Source organism: Manacus candei, unplaced genomic scaffold (genome assembly GCF_025592945.1).
Source record: "Manacus candei isolate 608988 ecotype Guabito, Panama unplaced genomic scaffold, ASM2559294v1 h1tg000025l, whole genome shotgun sequence".
NCBI classification, from domain to species: Eukaryota; Metazoa; Chordata; class Aves; order Passeriformes; family Pipridae; genus Manacus; species Manacus candei.
In genome coordinates this window covers 7,361,928-7,384,920 of record NW_026138073.1, presented here as the reverse complement: position 1 = coordinate 7,384,920, position 22,993 = coordinate 7,361,928, and the positions used below count along the sequence as shown (strand labels likewise).

Sequence of the window (22,993 nt, the reverse complement as noted above, 5' to 3'; positions counted from 1 at the left end):
TTTGTACCCTGAGCCTTTGCTGGGGCAGGAACTCACTCCATCACAAAATCCTCACTGTAATGTTTTAATGTCACAAGGACCTGGAAACGCTGTCAGTGAGTGTGGATGTACACAGGGAACCTCTGCTCCTGCCAGGCTGTGCCACCCAAGATGTACTAGAATTATTAAGGCTCTGCTGGGAAACGAGGCCAGGACAACAGCAAGAGAGAAAACGCTGTTCTGCTGTCAAGGAAATGCTCGAAAAGCAGGAGGGAGCGAGGGCTGGGAGCGCAGAGCTGCAGCCCTGTGGCCGCGGGGGCGGCGGGCGAGTTCGTCCCGGGAGGGCGAGAGGGGACGGAAGGACAGGGGGTGGTGGGTGCCATCCCTTAAAATATGAATAGTTTCTGTGCGGGCGGTGAGGAGGCAGTTTGTTTTCTTCTTTCTTTTTTTTTTTTTTTAAATTTATTTATTTATTATTTTCCCCGACGTCTTCCTTCTCTTTCCCGTCCCGAAATAATAATTCCAAAATATATATATATTTTAAAATAATATTAATTAAAAAGCAATACTAAATTAAAAAATAATACTGATTTTAAAAAAATGATAATAATTAAAAGGAACCAAAAAAAAAAAAAAATTAACGCCGATCCAAAAAGTGCCGGAGCGGCTGCCGGGGGCCGGGGCGGCTCCGCGGGGGCAGCGGGCGGGGGCCGGGGCGGCTCCGCGGGGCGGTGCGGGGGGCGCGGGCCCCGCCCGGCTGCTCCGCCCGGCCTGCGCGGGGGCAGCGCCGCGCATCCCGGCTGGCGGGCGGGAGGCTCCGCTCCGCTCCGCGCCGCTCGGCTCCGCTCCGCGGGGCTGCGGCGCCATGGAGGCGGTGGACCAGGTACGCGGAGCCCCGCGGGCGGTGCGCGGTGTGGGAGCGCGGAGCGGGCGCGGTGCTGACCCTTCTCTCTCTGTCTGTCTCTCTCTCTGCCCGCAGCTCGCCTCCGCGGGCACTTTCCGCGTGGTGAAGGAGCCGCTGGCCTTCCTCCGGGTGCTCGAGTGGGTGAGTCCGAGGCGTGGGGGGTGTCGGGGGGGCTGTCCCCAAAGTGCGGGCCCCGCGGAACAGGTGGGAGCTGGGCCGGGCTGGCGACAGGGACGCGGGGGCTGGGAACAGGGACACGGGGCTGGAGACTCGCGTCCTACAGCGCTTGTGGCCGGCGGGGCGGGCTGGGGGCTGGGTTTGTGGGTGCGCCCCCCCTCATCCTTGTGCTGGCTGTAAACGAATTAAAAAAAAAAAAAGAAAAGCGAGGAAAATAAAATCCTCATTATGCATTTAGCAAACTTGTCTCTGGGCCGAGCGGGGAAGGAGGCAGATAATTGGTGTGCGGAGCAATGTCACTGTGTGTTGCTCTGATGCTCATTCGTAGTGAAGTCTGCAGGTCAAATGACATCCATCGCCAGTAGGTCTGCGGGAGCAGAGAGCCTCTCTGAACGGAAAGTTCAGAACATGTCATGGAGGATTAATCACATTCCCCTAACGCCGACTGGCTGGGGAATTATGTAAGCCGCGTATTTTGGGGGGCGCGTCCCCGTGCGGGTGCGTTTATCCACATGTTCGCACCCGCTGCGCGCAGCTCAGCCGCGGGGTGCCTGCCAGGGAGTGTTTTGGCGTGCTGGGGGCAGCTGCTCGCCCCGGACCCTGTGTCTGCTCACCAGCAGCAGCTTCTCTTCCCCGCTGGGCTCCTCGAAGCACCGGGTCCCATGGAGCTGGGTGATGAGGATGTGGTGGAGCCATGGGCCTGGGATGAGGTGGCCCCACAATGGGGTCACCTGCATGTAGTGCTGGATGGATGGACGAGGTCCCTTTCATTCCTAGCCCAGAGCTCCACAGACCCACATGGTGCTGCTGCTCCTGCTTCAAGGAGAAGTCAGGACATCCGGGGGCTGAGCCCCAGCCACTGATCTGAGGGTGCTTCAGCCACTCTGCAGCGCTCGCCGTGGGGCAGAAGAATGGGGAGCAAAGCTATTCCTATGGCAAATAGTCACTGGGAGTATGGTCTTTTGGCTGTCTGCCTGATGAGGCAATGTCTGGTGGAAATTGGGAAGCAAGCTCTTCCAGAAAGGGCTCTGTACTGGTGGGCATGGGCTGTGCCCTCAAGGAAGCTGTTGGCCCCGGTCGGTGCATTGACGTCCTAGGGACAGTGAGTGGGAACTCTTCTCCTGGCAGTTTCCTGGGTCTGTAACTTCTTCCAACAGCCAAATACAAAAGCTGCCTTTGTCATGGTTGGAAGCCACGTGTAGAACTCTTCTGGCTGGTTTAAGTGCACATGGCTTGTCTGTGTACATGTACATGCACACACAGTATGTAAAGAGAGCTCTTCTGACACGGCCAAGGTGTGCCCGTCCTTGGCAATATGGGAATGTGGGACAAGGGTGCAGAGTGTGTTAACATTTGAGATGATCTGAGAAATTACTTTTTCTCCTTTTGACATGTATGTGTAAGTAGAATTAAGCATATTTTAGTGTATGATGTTTCAGATTTTTTTTTTTAATATACTTGAAAGGCTTTTTGGATTACGCAAATTCCATCTCTGTTCAATTAATCTTGTTGCTCCCATCTTCTTTCTCTTCTTACCATGCCTCCCAACTGCTATTCCACCTCTCCCTACCATCTCTGGTCTTGACTAACTGTCCACCTCTCCCTCAAACTCCTTTTATCAGCCTAATCATAATTTTAAACTTTAACAGAAGACCAAATGCTCCAGCCAATTCTGTGTCCACTTCCATGTCCCCTGGCAGCCTTGCAGACCTCGTTGCACTTGGTCAGAACAGTCAAATTACACCCTTTAACACCTTCCACTTGAGTCTTAGATTGCATCTGCAGAGAAATAAAGTTCATAGCCCAGCTGGTGACGCAGCAGTTCTGGGTGTTGGGTGGCTCTCGTGCCTGGGGGGAGGCTCTGTGGTGTTGCAGCACAGATGGCAGAGCTGTGGGGGCTCCTCAGAAAGGCTGGTAGGGTGGAGGTGGTGCAGGCTGAAAATGTCCTCAGCTGGTCCAGGCAGTCCAGCCTTGAATTTGTGCTCTCGTTTGGGTTGGCTCACAGTGGTTCTGGGGTGAGCATGTCTTTATTCATAAACCTCTTGTACAGTGATGCTGTTGAAACTTGTGTGTTTGTGAGTGCAAACATTTGCAGGTCTGGAGGCAACTGAGGTGGCTGTAGGTTTCTCAGGTGTGAAACTGTAACTGTTGAAGAATTAATCTGTGTGCGGATGCCAGTTTGCCTGAAGTCTGGCTCAGGCATCATGGTCCTCTATCTTGAGCAGCAGGGACCTTATCTGACCTTCTTCAATCTCCTGCTTTGACTGTCACCTAACACCCAGAGAGAAGCTGCTGAGATAAGAATGATTCTTGAATATTCACAGCACTGTAATATGTTTTCATTTGCATTTCCCATGTACTCTGTAATCTTATTTTCAGCCAAGAAATTGCATTTAGAAGCCATTAAGAGGCAACATTGGCTCAAGCCCAGGAAAGGTTAAGAGAAGGAAAAAAGTCCAAGGAGTGACTTGCAGCAAGTAAGCAGAAGTTGCATTTTTTGAACTCTACCTTGGCAATAAAGTTTGTGGATCACAAATCTGAGCTTGGAAAACTACACACAGCTGTACTGGGTCAGCCCTGGGTGTTTCCAGCTTTGAGTCAACTCTGGCTTCATGGCATGTGCTGGGGGCAGGGAAGAGCTGTTTAAAAGCTGTATTTGTTCTTGCTTCTTTTTATTCCCTTGGCTGTTACTCCACAGATCTTTGCATGAGAAGAGTGTTCTTCTGAAGCTGATTTCTCATGATAATCTACTGTGGCACTACAACTAGTAGCAATGTCACAAACACTCTTACAACTTCACTTGAGAAATGATTCTCTTATCCATGCACCTGACAATAATGAATAAGGAAGGATGAAAGAGAAGAAATATGTTCATTTGTCTCCCTAGATTAATTTCAGTCCTGCAACTCTCTGATGTGTTTAGACTGTTTTTACTGGGGTCCACAAAAAGTGAGCAAGACAAAGCAAGTTTGTCACTTTTGGTCTATTTGTTTTGCAGTTGCTGCCTCTCTGGAGCCCTAGAAAAGGAAATTAAGTGAAAAGCAGGGCTCTGCCCTTGCAGTGTGGTGGGTATAGGAACTACCTGGTGTAATCAGGTTGTTACCGGCAAATATATTTTTGTAGAAATGGAAACTTTGTATCCCTGGGCTGCGGTTTTTAATTACCTCTGTGAATTGCCACAAACAACTTTCTTCCTGCAAACCCAAAGCAACCTGATATTTGTCCTGTTTCCACGTGAAGTAACAGGAGCTGCAGCGCTGTCCTTAATGCCTTTCCATGTATTCCATCATAAATAGCAAGGATGTAGAAACTCCACCATTTTGCCAGTCAGGAGGTGCTGTGATTGCCTTGATGATTATCTACAGGTTGGTGTTTTAAAATACCTTGCAATGAGCTCCCTGCTCCACCAGCTTGCAGCCCTGTCTGGTCTGGTATGGGCAGAACAGAGGGATGTTTTTGGCACAAAGGCCACACAGTAACTCTGTCTAAGCCGGTGCTGTTTTTATTTGGGCACATGTAAATCATTTATGTTGCAGGACAGATCTCATGGACACTGTGGGTTTTCTTGATAGGACAACTTGGAAGTGGACGTTAGGGTGATCGGTGAACCCAAATGTGTCTGAGGAATTGTTTTAATTCTTGTGCAGAAAAAAATACATTCCAGACATTGCATGAGTGGAGTTCATCACTGCTCATGAGTATCTTCATGGGATGTGCCACGGAGTTCCAAAGCATTGCAGGGCCTTTGGACAGCAAATCTCTGGTGGAAATTGTACAAAGGTGGTTTGAAAAATCTGTGTGTAGTGTACATGGACTGAGCTAACCTTGCTTTGCTTGGTTGCCTTCACACTGTGATCATTTGACTGGTGAGACAGGAAAAAGGCCAGGCTGCTGCCTGCCTGGCAAGAGTCAAGCTTGCTTTGATTGTATAGATTCTGAAAGGGTTAGCACCCCTTGCCTTGCAAACAGATGCGTATTTGGGAGGCAAAGGGAATCTGAGTCTTGAAAGACTGATGATAAGTCTTGTCTTTTGTCGTAGTGCTGATTGCTCATCTGGCCATGGTGCTTTTGTTGGATTATATTTGCATGCATATGAATGGACATAAGTAGCTGCATGTTTTCAAGTGTACCCTAGAAAAGCCTAAATATCTTGAGATGCCGAAAATAAATGGAAAAGAAATAAGAAGGTAATGCTTGCGTGAAAGCATGTGTGATTAGTAGTTTGCTCTGCATAGTTTATTATGGGCCTGAAATATTTTATAGTTGCTTCATAGTCTTCATCACATTTGCTTATGTTTGTTTTTTTGTTTAACCAGAAGGCTGCTGTCTACTCTGGTGTGGGCAGAGACTTTAGGTGATGGAGCAGGGTAACCTTGCTGAAGCTTAATGCTCCATGGATGCAGGGTGGAAGAGTTGAGTGTTTGATCTTCTCTACCCTCATATTGAAAGAAAAGCCTTCAAAAAAGTAGTATTTCTTACTGCCTGCTGATGTTGCTTATACAATGCCAGGATCAGTTTCTGCATTTGGTGTTCAGACCATCCATCTTGATGTGTAAGATACACAAACATGTTAAAAATGTATTGTCAGTTCTTTGATGCTTGCCTTGGGATACTTAGCTGTTCTTGAAACCTGGTCCCAGTTGCTACCTCAAAAGTCTTGTATATGTTGTGTCAGGTCAATAAAACGTGCCACTTAATCAAAAAATGTAAATCCATTTCTATGGTATTTTAATATTAGAAAGATAATTACCGTGTAACTAACCCTTCTCTGTAAGCTGTCATTAATTGGATGATTTCTTATAGGCAGCTTAGCATAATGCATGCAAAATACACTGCAGCTCTGTACAGGCAAAAATTGCCACGGTGAACCAACGGGATGTGAGTGTCCAAGAGACCTGAGCCAACAGGCTTCACCAGTCCTTGGCTTTGCACCTGCAACTTCTGAGCACACACCAGGGCATCGGTAATCTGCAGGCAGGGAACTATGCTGGACAAGTTATTTTTATTAGGAAGACCTGGGAGGTGGATTTTGCCATTAGACATCAGGCTCTGTCATGTGTGATAGGAAGGAACTGAAAAGTTTTTGTAGTCTGACTGAAGGCAGATGTGAAAGCCATATGTAACTTTGCCGGTGGGACTGGGGTAAAGGCAGCAGAAGCACTAACAGTGCCTACATGGTGTTATACCTTGTGGTCTGAAAGTTGCAACTTCTGGGAATCTTGTGATTCTGAAACCTCTGCTTTTGATAAACCATATGGTTTTAGATCAAGGTAGCGGAAGAAGGATGCAAGTTCTAAAGACTGAAAAGCCAGAACACAAGTGAAAGAGCAGGAAATCTGTCTTGTGATCCCATGGATTTACACAGTCTGCAGAGAGCTGGCTGCTTTGCTGTTCACATGCATGTTTATCTGCATGCATATCTTCTTGGAAACTGAGAACTGCGCTCATCAAAGTTGCTGTTAAAATAGTACAAATTCTGGTACAGGGAAAGATAAAAGGTCAGCAGTGCCTGGCCACATTGCAAATAAATGACATCTTTCATCTGGAAAGTGCCGACCATTTTCCACTTAGGCTTGTGTTTTGGTTGTGGAAGAGCTTATTTTAAAAGGTTGCCTAACAATTAATTTAAATCCTGGTGACTCTTAAGCAGCCCAGAGTTCGACCTGGTATAAAATAGTTATGTAGAATTAGCACATATGGTTGAGAGACAGGGCTCCAGGAGGAAGGACTTTTTGGAGTTATGTGCTGCTGCTGTGGAAATACCTGAGTGAAACTGGTAAAGTCTCATGGTAAGCCATTTTGATGGCTGCCATTATCCAAGTGTGGCTGTTTGAAGCATTAGGAATAGAAGATGAGGAAAGAGACTCATTAATGCTAAATTTGATTATATATGCAAACCAGGTTTCTATGACAAGAGGAACAAAAATGATCTGACTTTCAAACTAGCAAGAAGATGTGTGGAGATAGAGGGTTCTGCCATTAGACAAACACAGTTAAAGTCTCCTTGACAATTTTTATGAGGGCAATGTTTCAGTCATCACTCCTGTAAATCAGCATCTGCATAATTGGAGCCCCGGGTAAAAGCCCTGCATGTTGACATCTCTGGATTCAGATGTTGCAGTCAGGGGAGGACAGGCTTGGAGGTGCTTCTAATAAAACCCTTCCATCATTTGGATGCTCTGGTCTCTGGCTTAACCAGGATTCATGGCACTCTGTGTGATCCCAAGGGGCAGGAGTCGTCCTGGTCGCTTACTGAAGTTCTCCACTCTGCTCCAGGGGAGAGAACCTTCTCCTGACACAGGGGAAGGGGAGAGGCAGAAAGCAGGTAACGCTGGGCTCTGCACAGGGCTGCTGGTGGCACCTGTGCAAGTTCAGCTTTCCCCTTGGGCACCAAATAAAAGTGGTTCTGCCTTAGTATGGTCCTGGGGTGCAGTGTGGAAAACAGCACTTAGCTGTCTGTCTGTCTGTCCAGCCCAGCAACTGCCAGAGGGGTCTTCATGGATTTGACTCTCGGGGGGATCTACAGAGTGCTGTTAAGAACATTATAGAAAGGAACATACAGTGTGGAGGTGCTGCATTTAAGGTGTTTGTTCAAAGTGGCATATGTGCTGCAAAGTGTGACATAGTTGCTAAGGTGACAGCTTGCTTGCTTTTTGGCAAAAGCAAAAGAATACTGAATATAGGCAAACTGTAAGGTTTTGCTTTAATTTGAGCAGTTTTATCTTCTGGCCATGGTAGAGACTTCTCAGGTTTGTCTTTGGAAGCAGTGTTTTCCCATTCAGAAGACTTCACTTGGTTAGAAAAGCTTATAGTGTTTCCCATTCTTAAGGAAAAGCTTAAATCTCATAAAATGGTAGGGATTCCAATTATTATAACTGTACTATTTATGGCATTGAAAGGCTTTGGTGTACAACGTTCATTTAAGTAAGGAAGTATTCTCTAAGGACATTTTGTATAAACAAGAAATATTAGGTGTTCCCTCATTAGCAGCCTGTGCACATCCGTGAGCACATGCACCAGAAGATTTTTGCATATAGTGTTTGCTTGCATTTGCAAAGTGCTCAGACCGAAGCTGGAATGGACAGTGAGGTGAGAACTCTTGTGGGTCAGGCTCTGAAGTTGGTTGTGATGAGATGGAACAGGGAGTCTTGTGTCGGACAGCTCGGGTACCGCCGCGGTGGAATATTTTCATAATGCTGCTAGGGGAGAAGGATCAGCAGAGGATTAGACTGATGTGGCCCCTCAGGAGAGGGGGTTTTCCAGATGAGCAGCCATCTGTGGCATGAAGCAAATGTTATGGACCTCAGTGTGGAGAGCAAAGCAGAAAGGTCTCACAAGAATAATGCCAAATTTGGTCCTTAAAGCAATGGGGTAAATGCAAGATCCAGGAAAATGGGTCAGAATAGGCTGAAGTAATATGCTCATTGCCCTTTACTGTTTTACCTATCCTTTGTTTGTGATGTTCTGGTGGGTAGATAAATGTGTTTCCTGAGCAAGCTGTTCTGTCTGTACCTTTTCCAAAATGCCTTAGCATCTGGGAGAAGGCTGTGTTGGAGGCAGAGCCTGTGGGAGCTACTGGGCTAATGTTGTGGGGAGCAGAAAGTGCTTCTTCCTGGAGGTTGGGATAAACGCTGGGGGGAGCTCTGTGGGCTCCTGTTCCTGGATAAGTCCTGGTGCAGATGTCCCAGCCCCCGTTTGTCAGGGACAGCACAAGGCAGAAGTTAGTGAGGATGTTTTCAGAGTGATCAGAAACCATGACACCCTACACAGAGGGCTTTTGCTGGGGGATTGGAAATGCCTCTGATAAGAAGAGCCCAGTAAGCATCCTGATCACTAAGATGTACATTGGGAGCGTAGTCTCCTGTTTCCCCATGTTAAGGAAGCAGCAGAAACGCTGAAGCAGGAAGATTTCAATGAAGTGTTATATATTTTGAGATGAGAGGTGTACAGTCCCAGACCCGCTGTCAGAAATAAATCTGATTTGGCTCTCTTGCAAAAGTCCCGACCTGTCAACTTGATCTTTATTCTATGAGAAATACCAGAGCCTGCTGCAAACAGCCTGTACTGAATATTTGCTAGAAGTACTCAAAAACCTGAAGTATTGAGGGTGAAAGTCTGCCCAGAAGATTTCAAAAAGAATTGTTGCCCAACATGGGCAAGATCATTGATACATCAGGAAGTAATTTATAGTAACACCTCTTCAGTAACCTTTTGAATTTCAAAGAGAAGTTTATTGTGTCAGTCCTTAGTCTTCCCTTTTCCTGATGTTAATGCTCTGCCCACATGTGGAATTTCTCAGGTGATGCAAATCCAAAGTGTCTTTGGCTTGAAGTGATAAACCTCAGTTCAAATCCTTTGTCACATGCATGTTGGGTGTTTGTATTGGAACTCCATGTTTGACACTGCATTTGATGATCTTCATAATATTAGGTGAAAAGCCTCTGTGATGTCCCAAATAATACTATAGAAGTAGCAAAATCTTCCTTGCTAGGTTCCCAAAAACCAAGGAGACAACTGGCTTCTTGGTTCAGCCTCCCTGAAGTGGGCCCTATTAGGGCCTATGGCTGCCTCAAGCATTCAAATCAAAATACCTCAGGATGCCAGGAAATATCTTACAGTTATTTAACAAGCAAACTTGAGCCTTACTTGAACTGTTTTCAGAAAATCTTCTCCCTGGCTGTGTGCTGGAGGTATGCTTGAAGCAAAATCAAACAAGTCCCCCATCTGTGTGTGAGTCTCAAACCACATCTTTGCTTACCCCTGCTCCTCCCATGCAGAGGCCGTGTTGCACACAAAAACTTATTGCTCTGTATCAGTTTTGTTCCCCATTTAAAACAGCCTTTGTATGGAGAGAGGGGTGGCTTGAAGCAGTTGACTATGGCAAGGTCACACCCCTGTGGGTATCATTCCCCATTACAGTCCCAACAGGGGGGTATCTCATGCACAGCCCAGTGGGCTTAGGTTTGAGACAGAAAATTGGCTTATTACTGCAGAATATGTATATTGCAATAATTATCCTTTGAAGTTGAGCCGTTTCTCCAAGTGCTTTTTTAGGGACTGTGCCTGAAAGCCAAAGCAAGCGTGGGATTCCCCCACCGCCGAATCCAGCAGCCGATAAATCCGGCAGAGCTCTCCTGATTGCCATCTCCAAGGGCAGTCAGCATGCTGGAATGGAATTAGGTCCCGGTTTGAAAGAGCACGCCTGCCAAAAAATTAAACAATGGATGCCTTCCTGTTTAATTTTAACATTTTAATTAAATTCTTTGCTGCTGTGTGCCTTTGATCTCAGCAAGCTGATATACGTGGTGTGTGCTGTTGTGTCGTAGCAGCGTTTTGTTCTAATCTTGCATGCAGACACAAGGATGCATTTGAGGAAGGATAAAAGTGCAAAAGCTGCACACTGCCAAGTACCGAGCACATTGCAAGCTGCCTTTTCCAACTGGTGACCACAGGCATGTGGACAGTGAGATTACTCACGAGTATGGCTCAGCAGAGCTTCTCTCCGAACATTTTGTCTCCCTCTTTTTAATCTACTTCTGTGAACGGTGCTGCGAGAAGAGTTTCCTTGATGGATTTACTCACTGAGAGGGTTGAGGCCAAAAGTGGAGATTTTATTGCAAAACAGTTTTAATTTCAAGTGGAATAATTAATAAACTTTGATTCTTCAGTCAGAGAGCAGAAGCAACGCTGTATGATGTTGACTGGGCACATCCATCGATTGGTCTCGGCCAAGTGCCTGGTTTGGGAGTGTTTGGCAGCAGCTGCCTTTCTGTGCAGCCAAGCAGCCCCAACACAGCCCATTTCTAAGTGTGTGGAAAAGTCTTCAAATAAGACATGGTTACACGTTGTTTCCCCTGTGGTGTTTGTGGCTGGGCTTCTGTGTTGGCAGGAGGAGAGAAGTGAACTGGAAGCATGCAGTGTGTTCATGGCAAGGAATGGTATTAGAGAGAGTTTCCTCATGGATTATAGGCTGGGGCAGATGATTGAGGATCATGTGGAATATTTATTCTTTGTGATTTGGGCTGTACCTAAGACGTCAGAGAAGAATCTGTCATTGCTACATCAAAAAGAGTCATTGGTAGAGCTGATTTGGGAAAAGAAATTTCATTTCCTTGGGGGAAAGATAAATTTTAATGTAAATTTTCTTGGAAATCCAGCATCGCGGTGAGATCATGAATGAAGAAATATTTGTGCCAGAAACTACAACATTTCAGCAGCAAATATTTCTGTAAAGAAATATTCAGTACAAAAATGGTGGTCAGGTCATATTCTCCTTCTCCTCTGCACAGCCTGCTGTGATGGGCCAGGCTAACTCTTTCTGGAGGAATTGATGATGGTGGCCTTGCTGCCCATTGGAATGGTGTAGTCTGGCTGTGGCACCTGATTTCCAGAGCAGGGGCAGTATGAGGGGCCAACCCAAACACCTTGATGGCACAGCAGTGATGCTTCCAGGGTAGATGCTGCAAGCCCTTAGCAATGGGATTTGCAAAGAAGAGTCAACATTTTTTGAGATATGACAACTTTTTTTGAACAAGACAGTGCATCTAAAATTTAGAAAATTGTTTTGGTGGACAATTGTAATCTGACTTCTATGTCAATGTGCGCAAGCTGGTGTTGTAATCTATGTGTATACTGTGTGCCTTGCCCTTTTTTGGCGCCAAAGGTGGAGTTTTCCGGAGCTGCACTGAGGCATCACAGTCCACTTAGCAGAGAATCAGCATTCCTAAGCTTCCTTGTTTTGCTGCGTTGGCTCCATGGGCTGCGCGCGGTCCCGCTGCTGCCGTGGCAGCCTGTCACTCGTGGCAGGCAGCTCTGCAGAGAGGGCGCCTGTTCCAGCACAAAATCTGTGCCTGTCCAGATTGTGAGGCCCTGGCAGGCAGCAGGAGCTGGCTTCATGGCGGGCCGACATATGCAGGGGACACTGGCTGTGCCACGGGGCAGAAAGCCTCCTGCCGCCGCCACGCGCATTACGGCGCTTCCCAGGGAGGGGTGATGCCATGAAAATGAGATCCTTGCCTGCGGTCCTCTGCAGCCAAGTGGTGGTCCCCACTGTGGGAACCGAGTGCTGTCACCAAGTACTGTCACTGCTATTTCCCCCTCCCTTTTTTTTCCATCCTCTTCATCCTGGTTTTCACAGCAGAACAACAGCAACAGTAGAATGAGGCGGGGTTTGGATCTCATGGCAGAACTGATCCAGCATAGACTGTGCTGCTGATTAATGAAACAGAAAAGCTCTTTCTGCCATAGCTCACCATGGCATAGGTCACTCATTTCTAAAAAAAGTTTTCCATCTCTTTGTTTATGTGCTCATTAGTTCTGGCCACCCGTGGGTGCAGCAGTGTTGGTTGTTCATGCAGCTGGAGAGGCTCTGACAGAGCTCATAAATGTTCATTACGCAGTTTAGTCCCCCAAAAGTAGTGACTCAGCAATGATCAGACATCTCTCACGGGACAAACAGTTCCCAGCTATTCACAACTTGCTTTAAAAACCTGCATGTCACTGGGCTGCCAGGAGGCAGGACTTGAGTACCTCACATCTGTATTGCTTCTGCACAGAGAGATTGCTAAGCATGTCCTGGGTGTTAGGACAAGAGTACTCTTGCTTCATTTAAAAGAGTTTTTGTTGTTTTTTTTTTTTCCTGGGGATTTTTAAACTCCACCCCGTGATGCGCTTTGGGATGCATTCAGCTTTCTCTTCTGAATAGGGCTCCAGATGATGGAAATAAATTATCATAAATTAGAATAGATTGCACTCTTCAGCATCTCTACATCTGTCATTATGTTTCTTTAACAGTTCAGTTTAACATTTATACACACTCTGACAGCAGCTACTGGTGTGTATGCTATAAATATTGGCTTGCAGAAGACATTAATGGAGTTTAGGTAAACGTTTGATGCCGCTGAGATTCTGTTCCATATGGTGGTATGCAGTGAAATCAGATTCAACGTGCCACGTATAGTGCACACGTATTCCCTATAGACTGGCCTCCTGCAATTGCATCAGCTCACTACCCTACCAAGAAAGCACAGGTGCCTTCAAAGAGGAAAGTGAGGTTCTTGCAGTCTATTCTGGTTTTTACCACCTATATTGTCTGTGATGTTTGAAGCCAATGTGTAGCATGTAGAGATAGAAAGGGCTCATGGAAAAGAGGCATCTCGCAGAAGCAGCAGTCAGGAATTAGGCAACAAGCTGTGGGAACATTATGCTTTGAATGTGTCTAAAGATTTTCTGGACCAGATGCCATTTTGTTAGGCAAAAACTGAGTAACGGGGTAAAAGCTTTGTGCATTGCTTGGTCACGATTGCTAAACCTGAAATTTATGACTCAACCCCTGGTGCAACTGTCACCAAAACTACATGAGGGAGCATGGTGTCAAGGTTTGAGGAGTCTGGCTTGCATCCCTCTGACTCACAGGAGGACAAATAGCTGAGGCCATCGTGGCAAGAGGCAGGAAGGAATATGTTCTGGTTCTTCTAGTGTTCCTTTCATAGTTCAACAGAATTTGGATGTCTCCCACAGGTTTGGGGTTTTTTGTTTTGTTGATTTCTTTCATTGGTTGGTTTGTTTTCTGTTTGTTTTTTTTTTAATTTTGCTAATTGCAACACCTTGATTAGTGTAGCCAGATGATGTGGCTGCCTCCTTTGCAGTATATCTCCAATTTACCCCATTTTCAAGCTAGCAGGAGGGTAAGAGGTGGGTTATCTGGCTCAGCACTGCAGAGGGGCAGTTGGGGTAAAGCAGCCCAGTCTCTGCTCCTGATGTGGGGCCCTGGGAATTTATTATTTATCTGGCTCGTGCCAGCCCCGGGGCACATCTGCTGCAAGAGATGTGCAGGCTGCTTCGTCTGCCCCTGTGTAATGCAATGTAAGTAATGAAGTAACCGTAATGTACAAACTGACTCAAAGCAGGGCAATCTGAAGAGAAAGTGCTCTTCACACTGTAAATTGCTAAAGGTCTTTATGTTGCCAGTGAATTAAAAATCTTGAGAAGAAAAAACCCTCCAGTGCTGTAAGTTCAAGATGCATCTTTTAAAAGCTGCTGGTGGGGAGGGGAAGAGATAACTTATCTGAATGGAAATGTATTTAAACTCTGTATCTTCTACAGTTCTGGGCTACTGCAAAGAAAACATCGTATTCCCTGTTGCTTGGAGAGCTGGAGACATTTTTGTGTAGACTGAATGGGTTTCTTTGTTGATGTTACCCCTTTTGATCTTAATCATTAGCCAGGTTTTCAGTGCTTTGCAGGTTATTCTTTTAAAAGAAGAAGTTGCTTCAGATGTTTTGGTGATTCACTCCTGTTTATTCAAACTGGCAGTACAGAGGAGCCTGGTGTGCTTGTGTGTCCCATGAGCAACACAGTCTGCAGCCCTCTTCCCCCTGGCTGGGCAGAAGCCCCTCTCTTATAATTTCTCAAGTTTCCAGGTTTTATTGTTGTTCTGACTGACTGTGTGGTTCTTCTGCCTCAACCTTCCTCTTCTTTCTTGTTCCTGCATAAAAAAATGTTTTGCAAAACCATTATCAAACTCCTCCTGCCCAGAGCAAAATCTTGCCCATGATTTTCAATTGAACAGTTAGTTGTGTCTAGGCTTGAGGCTGGCATTTAGGTCTCTCAAATGATGCTTTAAAGAAACTAAACTGTATTTAAAGAAAGGCAGCTTTTACATTGGCCTGATGTTAAAGACATTTTAGCCCAGCCAACAAGATTTCATGGTGAGCATTGCTCCAGCAAGGAGCCCTTCAGCCTTCTCCAAGCTGAAAGAGAAGATGGACTCTGGGGAGCAGTTTCAAAGCATTGAAACCCTTTTATCATTATTCATTGTGATTTTTTTCTGCATCTTTTGACTCTTTGAGGCCTGGACAATTCAGACCCGCACAGTCTGTGTGCAGCTACCACAGGCAGGGGTTTCTCCATGATGCCCTCATATAAGCCTCTGAATTTGGGAAGGAATGTGCAGCGAGAGGAAATTCATGTAAACAATATGCATTGGATCACTTGTCATGAGAATATCTCCTTGAATTGTGTACTTGATTAATTACTGTTTTTTTAAATTTAGCTCTCATCTGCACTGTAAAGATACTTTTGGCTGAAGGGAAGAGAAAGGGGCCCTTATTGTGGGTGGGTTTATCTGCTTGTTTTCAAATATACATGCCATTCTCATAGGAAATGGGTCTATGTACTTCTTCATCATTAAACCTTTTAGCTTTCACATATGGCTGACATTCCTAAATTCCAAAGTATTTCTTTTAGGCTTTGTGTCCACATCATAAACCTGGACATGACCCATTCCTAGTTCCTACTGTCACCTGTCCCTGGCTGAAGGGCCCTTCAGGGTAGGACAGGAGAAAAGTCATACTTTTTGCACTTCAATCAGTGCTGGATCTCAGTTTAAAAATATCGCAAGTGAAAAACATGGATATGAGTCATACAGAAAACACCCTTCATTTCTCAGGGAGTAAAAATATCAGAAAAACACATTCTTCAGATGTTTCCTCCTGTAGAGAGGTAGCCACATCTAAGAATTCCGTTTGAAGTGTTCAATCATAAACGTTGGTTTCCTGCTGTCAGGGTGACCACTGGATACAGGAGACGCCTATTAAATGTTAACAGCTAGTACTCTGCCAGAGCTGCATCAGTCCTCAGGGTCTGGCTGAGTTTTACGTGAAGAGAAGGTGGAGAATGCTGTGACTTCACTTCTTGGGTCAGGATACTCCAGTGATAACAGTCTGCAGTAAATGCCTCACTTCTGGAAAGTTCAGTGCTCACTTTGGACCTAAATGCTCATCCACATCTAACACATCTGGTGTCATATTTCAGGACAGCATATCTTCATGCTTTTAGGGGAGTGATCTCTTTCTTATCAGTCATTGGCTTTGCCCCTCAGGGGCTGGGAGACCATGATTTTTTATCATTTGGCTTAGTGGTATATTTGAAGCAAGCAAGTTTTAAAATGTGTATGCATTTCCCTGTGTTTTTACAAGATTAATATTTGAAAGGCTATTTAATACAAAAAGGCTGAAAATTATTTAAATCTGAGACATGCTGGAGAGATCAGAGAACTCTTATCAACTGTTGAATTAGTAATGTTGAATTAGACATGAGAAAATCCTTTTCAATTTAAGTGGCTTTTCTCATAACTTTTTACATTTAATGTCTTCATTCATCCTTCTAATAGTTGTTCCAGTTTCTGCTCTCCTTGAGTATCCATGCAGATGTGCACAATGCACAGAGTTCTGACCCTGATCCATTTACCCTAGCTGTACATCTCTGAAAACCATCAGGGACACCTCAAACCGCTTATTTCAGGGGGTCATTTTTTCCCTGTGGGTGCAAAGATTGAACCCTTCATGAATAATTTCATACCTGTATTTGAAAAACCTGGTCCTGCTGCTGTCTGAGAGAGTGGAGATCATGCGTACTCTTCAGTTTAGACAGTTCAGCATTATCTTCCAAGAATATTAAACCTAAACATTTGAACTGGAAATAACATTTGCATAGTATTTTGTAAGGATGCTACCACGAGACTCTACAAGGGGAATTACAAACATTGCCTCTGTTTTCTTCATAACTCTTGGAGTGGGTCAGCCTCTCTCCAGTCTCCCTTGATAATGAGCTGCTGTGAGAGCTTAGCAGAGCAATGTGTGTCCTGGTCGCACCAGATGGATCTCATTTGTGTTGCTGTTCATGGCCATGATAGGCAGCAAATGGAGTGGAGCCTGAGGCAGCACTTTGCTGCCTGAAGTTGATGCCTGATGAATAACAGAGATAAATAAGGTGAGAGCCTGCCTTTGCTTTTCCCTTTGAGCGTGCACGTAAGTTAGGTGGCCCATGTTTGAAGAGACAATGTGAAATGAGCTTTCAAATATTTCCTTGAACTTGTCTTAATTATTTCATTATAATGGTAAGGAACAAAGCAGAAGAATCAATATGTCTAATTATTACATCTAAATGCAAGAGAAATTAGTCAGTGAACTTTCCCTTCTCTGGGGAGGATTAATCTTCCTATGCTCTATTTCAAATGTCTTCCAGAAAAATGAAAGGCTTATCACCTAGGAAACACACGGTCCTAATCGCCCAGGTCTGGCTCTTGGATTTACTGACGGTGAGGGGACTTTTGGTTGATCTTCTGAAGCACAAAATTAGATTGTTTTGCTTGTGTTTAACCGTTGTAGTTGAGTTTTGTAGTTGGGTGATTTGAATGACAAATGCAATTGGGGCATGAGCCTTGTGTTATCCCCAATACCACCCAGTTGGCTGGTGCTGGATGAGAGGTGGGGACCTTCTCAACACCAGGCAGTGCCATGTGGAGGGGATGGGTTGGATCCTAATGCAGTGCTGTCAGTGGAGCAGTGCTAATTAGCTCAGGTTCTCAGCAATTAAGTGCTATATTGATGAGTATAATGCTTACAGAGCTGTCTTGTTGCCTTTTTGATAGCTATGTGAGACTTGAAGAAGATGACATTTTGCTGTGACCTGGTGGCACACAGCCACAAGATGATTACAGGTGATCCCGGTGGGACTTGATTCTTCACCCTTGAATTAGTCACTGAATTGAAATGTAAATATTTCCTGGACAGAAGGTTTGGTATGGCAATAAATTCTGGTTCTAGCTCCTTGCTGTTGGTTTGCACCAGGCCAATAATATCTCGTGATACTTTCTACTATACAATTTCAAGTTGTGGCACAGATGTAAGATGATTTCAGATGAAGTGTTATATGAATAAATTCATCTTTACATAAAATGTGTTTAACCCCCACCCGCCGTAAGTCTGACTTTCTGTAGATGTTGTCATTTGTTGTCATGTGTCATCTTGGTGGAAATCCAAGTCTGGAAGCACTAAGATGTGCTTCCCTAGAATAATTCCACATTTTTGCACAGTCAGATCATGTGTAGCAATAGAAGGGTTAAGTTTATTCCTCGCCTGCAAACCCAACTTAGTGTAAAGAAGACTGAGAAGCTAAAATATGAAGTCTAAATAAAAGAAAAAAGGGCTGTTTCTTTGCATGGCACTGGGGAAATCAGCCTTACAGTTCACAAACTGAGATGACAACTTGCTGTAGGGAAAACTTCAGTCCATCATTATTTTGCATTTTTGGGTTGCTTTACTTGTGGCGGTTTATTAATTAGTTTCTGTTTTGCACTCTTTCTTAAAAGACAAAGATTCCAACTCATTATGTATCACCCTTGTACCTTTCTTCCTTCCCAAATTACTTTGCATCATGGTCAGTTCCCATCTTTCCTGGCTGTCGAGTTGATTAACTGGGTGATGCTGACTGGAGGGCATGGGACGGGCCACTGATGCACCACCTGATTATGTGGTCTTGGAAACCCCTGGAGGTAAGACCTCTGTTATCAAAATAAATTGGGATTTTCTGCCAACTAATGGTTGGCGAAGCTTGCACTAATGCTAGATTCTGCTGGATGATGCACTATGGAAGCCAATTAGCCTTTACTGATAAGCTAGGCTTTGATTAAGCTCTTTTAGGCTTTCTCATCGCAAGAAAGCTGTACTACTCATTGAACATGCAAATGTATTTGCAGTGTGTAATTACAAAATTTTCTAAAGGAGCGACCTATTTTAAACAGGGCTTTTGTTTCACTCTTATTCCTTCATTGCACTTACCAACTCAGTCACACAGTCTAATTCAGCAAACATAATTGACTGGTTTTAGGAGTTAAAATATCCTGTTGTTGAATGTTTTATGCTTCAAATACCGATTATAATGAAGACCGCTGCGGTGGGTACGTAGGCTCTCTGCAGCCACTCTGAGAGCTTGCCCTTTGCAGTGAGCCTTTGGGACACAAAGGGCTGGCAGTGCTGGGATCTGCAGCTCCAGCCAATTTAAAAGTGATCTTGTCCTAATAATGCTGAGAACAAACTCTCTTTCTGTAGCCATAGGAAGGTATAACTTACCCTGCTGAACGTGCAGCTCATTGCACTTGATGGGAATTCACTTATTGATCCAATTAGTTCCTGATCCATTTGCAAGGTGATTGTTATAACTAAAATTGATTATGGATGCGTATCGTGTCTTTTGTCTTTGATGCTGGCGATTTGGATATTATGGCCTGCCTTCTGTAGCTGATAATGGATTGTGAAGAGCATCAAGGAGTTAACTTATGTTCACACTCCTCAGGGATACATTTTCTGTGTTACATTCTCATTTGTGGTGTTGTTAACTGAGTGACAGTATCACATTGCTTACCCGGTCATACATGTTTTGATAGCTTTAGTCACTTTGTCTAAGAGATTGCGTGAGCTCGTGTATCTGCCTCTATCCATAGCATGGTGCTTTAGAAAAAAGCCTAGGATATGGATATTTTGTTTCCAGGTCTAATTCATAGTTACAGTCCTGGAGTGTAACAAAGGCATTCCTATGGCTAGATGCATATACTTCCCAGTTGTGGTGCCTCTAGTGTATTGCATGCCTAAGAACATGGAAATCAGTTATATTCTGTGTTTATACTGATAGGATCAAAGTTTGGCATAGTTAGCATTTTCTGGTTGAAAAGCCTGGAAAAATTCTAAGATCAGAGCAGTAGAAAGAGACACAGAGAAATGGGCAGTGTAATGCCCTATCTACACTTTCCCTGTTGTACATCTCATCTCCTGTGGTGTGGCTGCAGACTCAGAGGGGAGGAAGGGCAGGAACAGAGCTAGTTCCAGATTCACCATCTCCTGCACTTTTTCTCCCTCAGTCTCCCAGTGCTGCACTGACACCTGGGGTAGGGATCTGTCCCTGCTGTCACAGACCCTCTGAGATGCTCTCCAGGCTTGGGGGTTTTTGTGTCTGTTTGGGGTTTTCTGGAGGAAACCAAGGGGTTTGATCCTTGCAGAAACCTGTGGTTGAGAGTCCTGCAGGAACTAATACTGTGATACAGGTTTTGCCCCTTTTGTAGGCTATGATTGATGATTTCAGCTCCCCATACCTTAGCTAGTGGGTTCAAGAAATACTTGAGATGAAGAGTGTGGTCATCCTTCACTTGTGAGGAATGGTCTCTGCCCTCTTGCTAAGCCAATTCTCTCTGCTCCTCACACAGATACTCCCAGGGTTTCAGCTAACGACCACAGAGCACATTTCTCTTCTCTCTCTGAAGTCACATGTCTGTCTTCTTCCAAATTAGCAGTTTTCACGTGTCCCACTGGACATTTGGCCTAAAATAGCCTGAACACTTCCACTGTGTTATGGTCATCACCAGCTTTCATGCCTGTGTGCAGGCTCTGGTGGGGCCACAGCCGGAACACACACCGCTGCAGCCTTTATTTAAATTAAATTCCATCTATGTTGCATCGAAAGGTTCCAGAACTGATGTTTGAGTGCAAATATCTGAATTATAAATTAAATTCCACAGCATTTAGGCTTAAGAAGAATTTTTATGAAATCTTAAGAATTGTAATTCTTTCCCATTCTATCAATAGTAACTGCTAACTTGAGCATATGATGCAAAAGGCACTGAGGCAAAGCATTCACTTAGAGAGAACACAAGTGCCTTTTTCATCTGAGGCAAATTAGCAAAAAAAGAAGACAACTTCCAGCAAACTGTGGCTTCCGATCCACAAGCTGATAAAATCTGCATATTAGTCACAAGTTATTTTTCCAGATTTCTAGTTCATTCTGTTTTCTTACTTGAAGATGCTGAAATTCACTTTCAGGCCTTTCACTCTCTGTTTCATAACTAGTATACTTAGTGGGGAGGGGAAGAAACAAACTCAAAATCATCACCACCACTGTTACTATAGTTCACATCTGGCAGGTTTGATTTGGTTTTGTCTCAACCAGCAAAGATTCCAAGTTGGTTTTTACTCAGGAGTAAATCTAAGGAAGACTGCATTCCTTATTGTGAACATGTTCTGTAAAAATGGGATTTTTTCCAAAGAGAAGGTGTTATTTTATGACAAACCCCCTCATGTGATTGAATTATTAAATCCAAACCCTTCCAATTTTTAAGTCCAAGCCCTTAATTGCATGGGTTTTGTGCTCAGCATCCCAGCATGTCTCCTGTTTGCACATTGGACTTTTTAAAATCTGAGATAGATTTGCACATTTTATGCCTGTGTGGAAGCGTGAAGCCATTCTGAGTGTTTTCAGTAGTGGATGTGTGTCTGTCCAGGGCTTGCCCCATACTGAATTAATTGCTGTGAGGATTAATGGTACTTCACTGGTTTCACTTGCCTATCGAGGGGTTTAAGAGCCATGAGCTTGGGGAAGGGGTAAAGTTGCCTCATTTTGTAACAGTGAAATCAAAGGCTCAGGGAAGTGGTTTCTCACCAGAAAAGATGGTCCCTTTGTAGCAGCAGTGTCATCAGAGAATGAGCTTTTCTGCCAGAAATAGCAACCACTGGCTACAGCATGGGCATTGCTGCTTAGGATAATTTGTAAGAGTATTTGACTGCAAAGCTGGGCTTTTTACAACTTTGTAGCATTATAGTGACTGAGGACATCTTTTGACCTTCTCTTCAGTCACAGGAGGTGTTTTCTGCACTTTTTTGGCATGTGGTAGTTTGTGTAAGAGATGCTGAGCCTGAGTTTCTGTGCATCATCACTTCTGGAAAAGCGTTGTTGTTCTCAGTGTTGTCCATAGAGCAGCTGGCACAATCAGAGCAAGTACCATAAAATGGGTTGGCTCTCATGGTTTCTAATGCTCCTCTAGTTTGCTGGTGCCTGTTGTCAGTGTATGCAAATTTGTGATTGGCTTTTACTGTGTTTTCTATCCTAAATTTAAATTTTATTCACTTCTATGAAGGGATGCACAAGTGGGGGGAGTGCATCAGAGGTTATCAGAGAACATACACAGAATTTGTGGACTGGGAATACTGACCTACAAGCAGAAGGCAGCAAGGGCCAGTTTAATATGTACAGCACATGTTTCCAGTTTAGTTTGGTTGTTTTGGCAGAATACTGTTCTGCTGTATTATGCATTATTATTCCAGTCAAGGAATCATCCATACTCGTGCTTTTCACTGGCTGATTATCTTCTTTGCACACCTCTCTTGCCCCATTTTCCCTGCTCTCAGCCTGATCATTGCCTAGAGATGTACATACATTGGTCCATCACTCATGAGGAGGATATTTTTGGTTGAAAGAAGTCTTCTCAAAAGGGCTAACATAGTGTTCATATTTTATTCTTCCAATCTAGACTGATTGATGTAAGAACTGAAGTGAATCTGCACATTTAGATACAGCAAAGACTGTTTTTATCCCCGATGAAATACTAAAATGCCGTTAAAGCAGAATGTTTGCAGTAATTTTCTGTGTATGAATGCATAAAGGCCATAAAGAGAAGTGAACCTTATCGATTTGATGGCACTTATTATCCTAGAGCTATTTTTTCACAGAGTCCTTCTACCACAGTTCTAGACTTTTTTTATTTTCTCTTAAAATTTGCCCTGACATGTTTATGTTTTGGAGGAATTTTCCCTCTGCAAGATGAAACACCATCCTGTCATCTAACTTATTTCTCTATTTTTTTACTTGTGGCAAACTCTTGGAAGTTAAATGCTGAATTCATGGTGGGCTCGAAGGGATACATGATTGCATTAACTATTATGCACTGTTCAGTACTGAAAATGTCTTCTGTTTATCTTCTGTTAAGGCAAACTAATTGATTAACCCATGTAAGAGTTTTACCTCTCAAGTGACACGTCATGAATAAAGACAGTGTTTTCTAACGGATATAGCATTTTGTCTATTATTAGTATTGTTATTATTATTTTCAGTATGACCATGTTGGTTTTGTCTTGGTAGGCTGAGCAAGTAACAATGTTCTGCAGTGTTACAACACTAATGCTCTGGGAGTATAAATTGTGACTGTTGCTGTTGCATGGTGTATGGGTGATTTCCATACCCCAAGATTCCACTCTCCTTAAAAGGCCAATATAGGTAACACATCTTGTGGTTGAAGGAGGATTTCGGGAAAATCAAATGCAAAGACAT

General features: G+C 44.3%; 1 protein-coding gene across 1 annotated transcript in view; it reads left to right on the top strand.

Annotated features, from left to right (window-relative positions):
* Positions 1-771: 771 nt before the first annotated feature.
* SYNPR (synaptoporin) overlaps positions 772-22,993 on the top strand; it is a 103,152-nt gene continuing 80,930 nt past the window's right edge. Inside the window, exons 1-2 of the mRNA XM_051788824.1 lie at positions 772-862; positions 959-1,024. Of these exons, the coding sequence (XP_051644784.1) occupies positions 845-862; positions 959-1,024 (84 nt within the window). The 5' untranslated portion in view covers positions 772-844. The remainder of the gene's footprint in view (positions 863-958; positions 1,025-22,993) is intronic.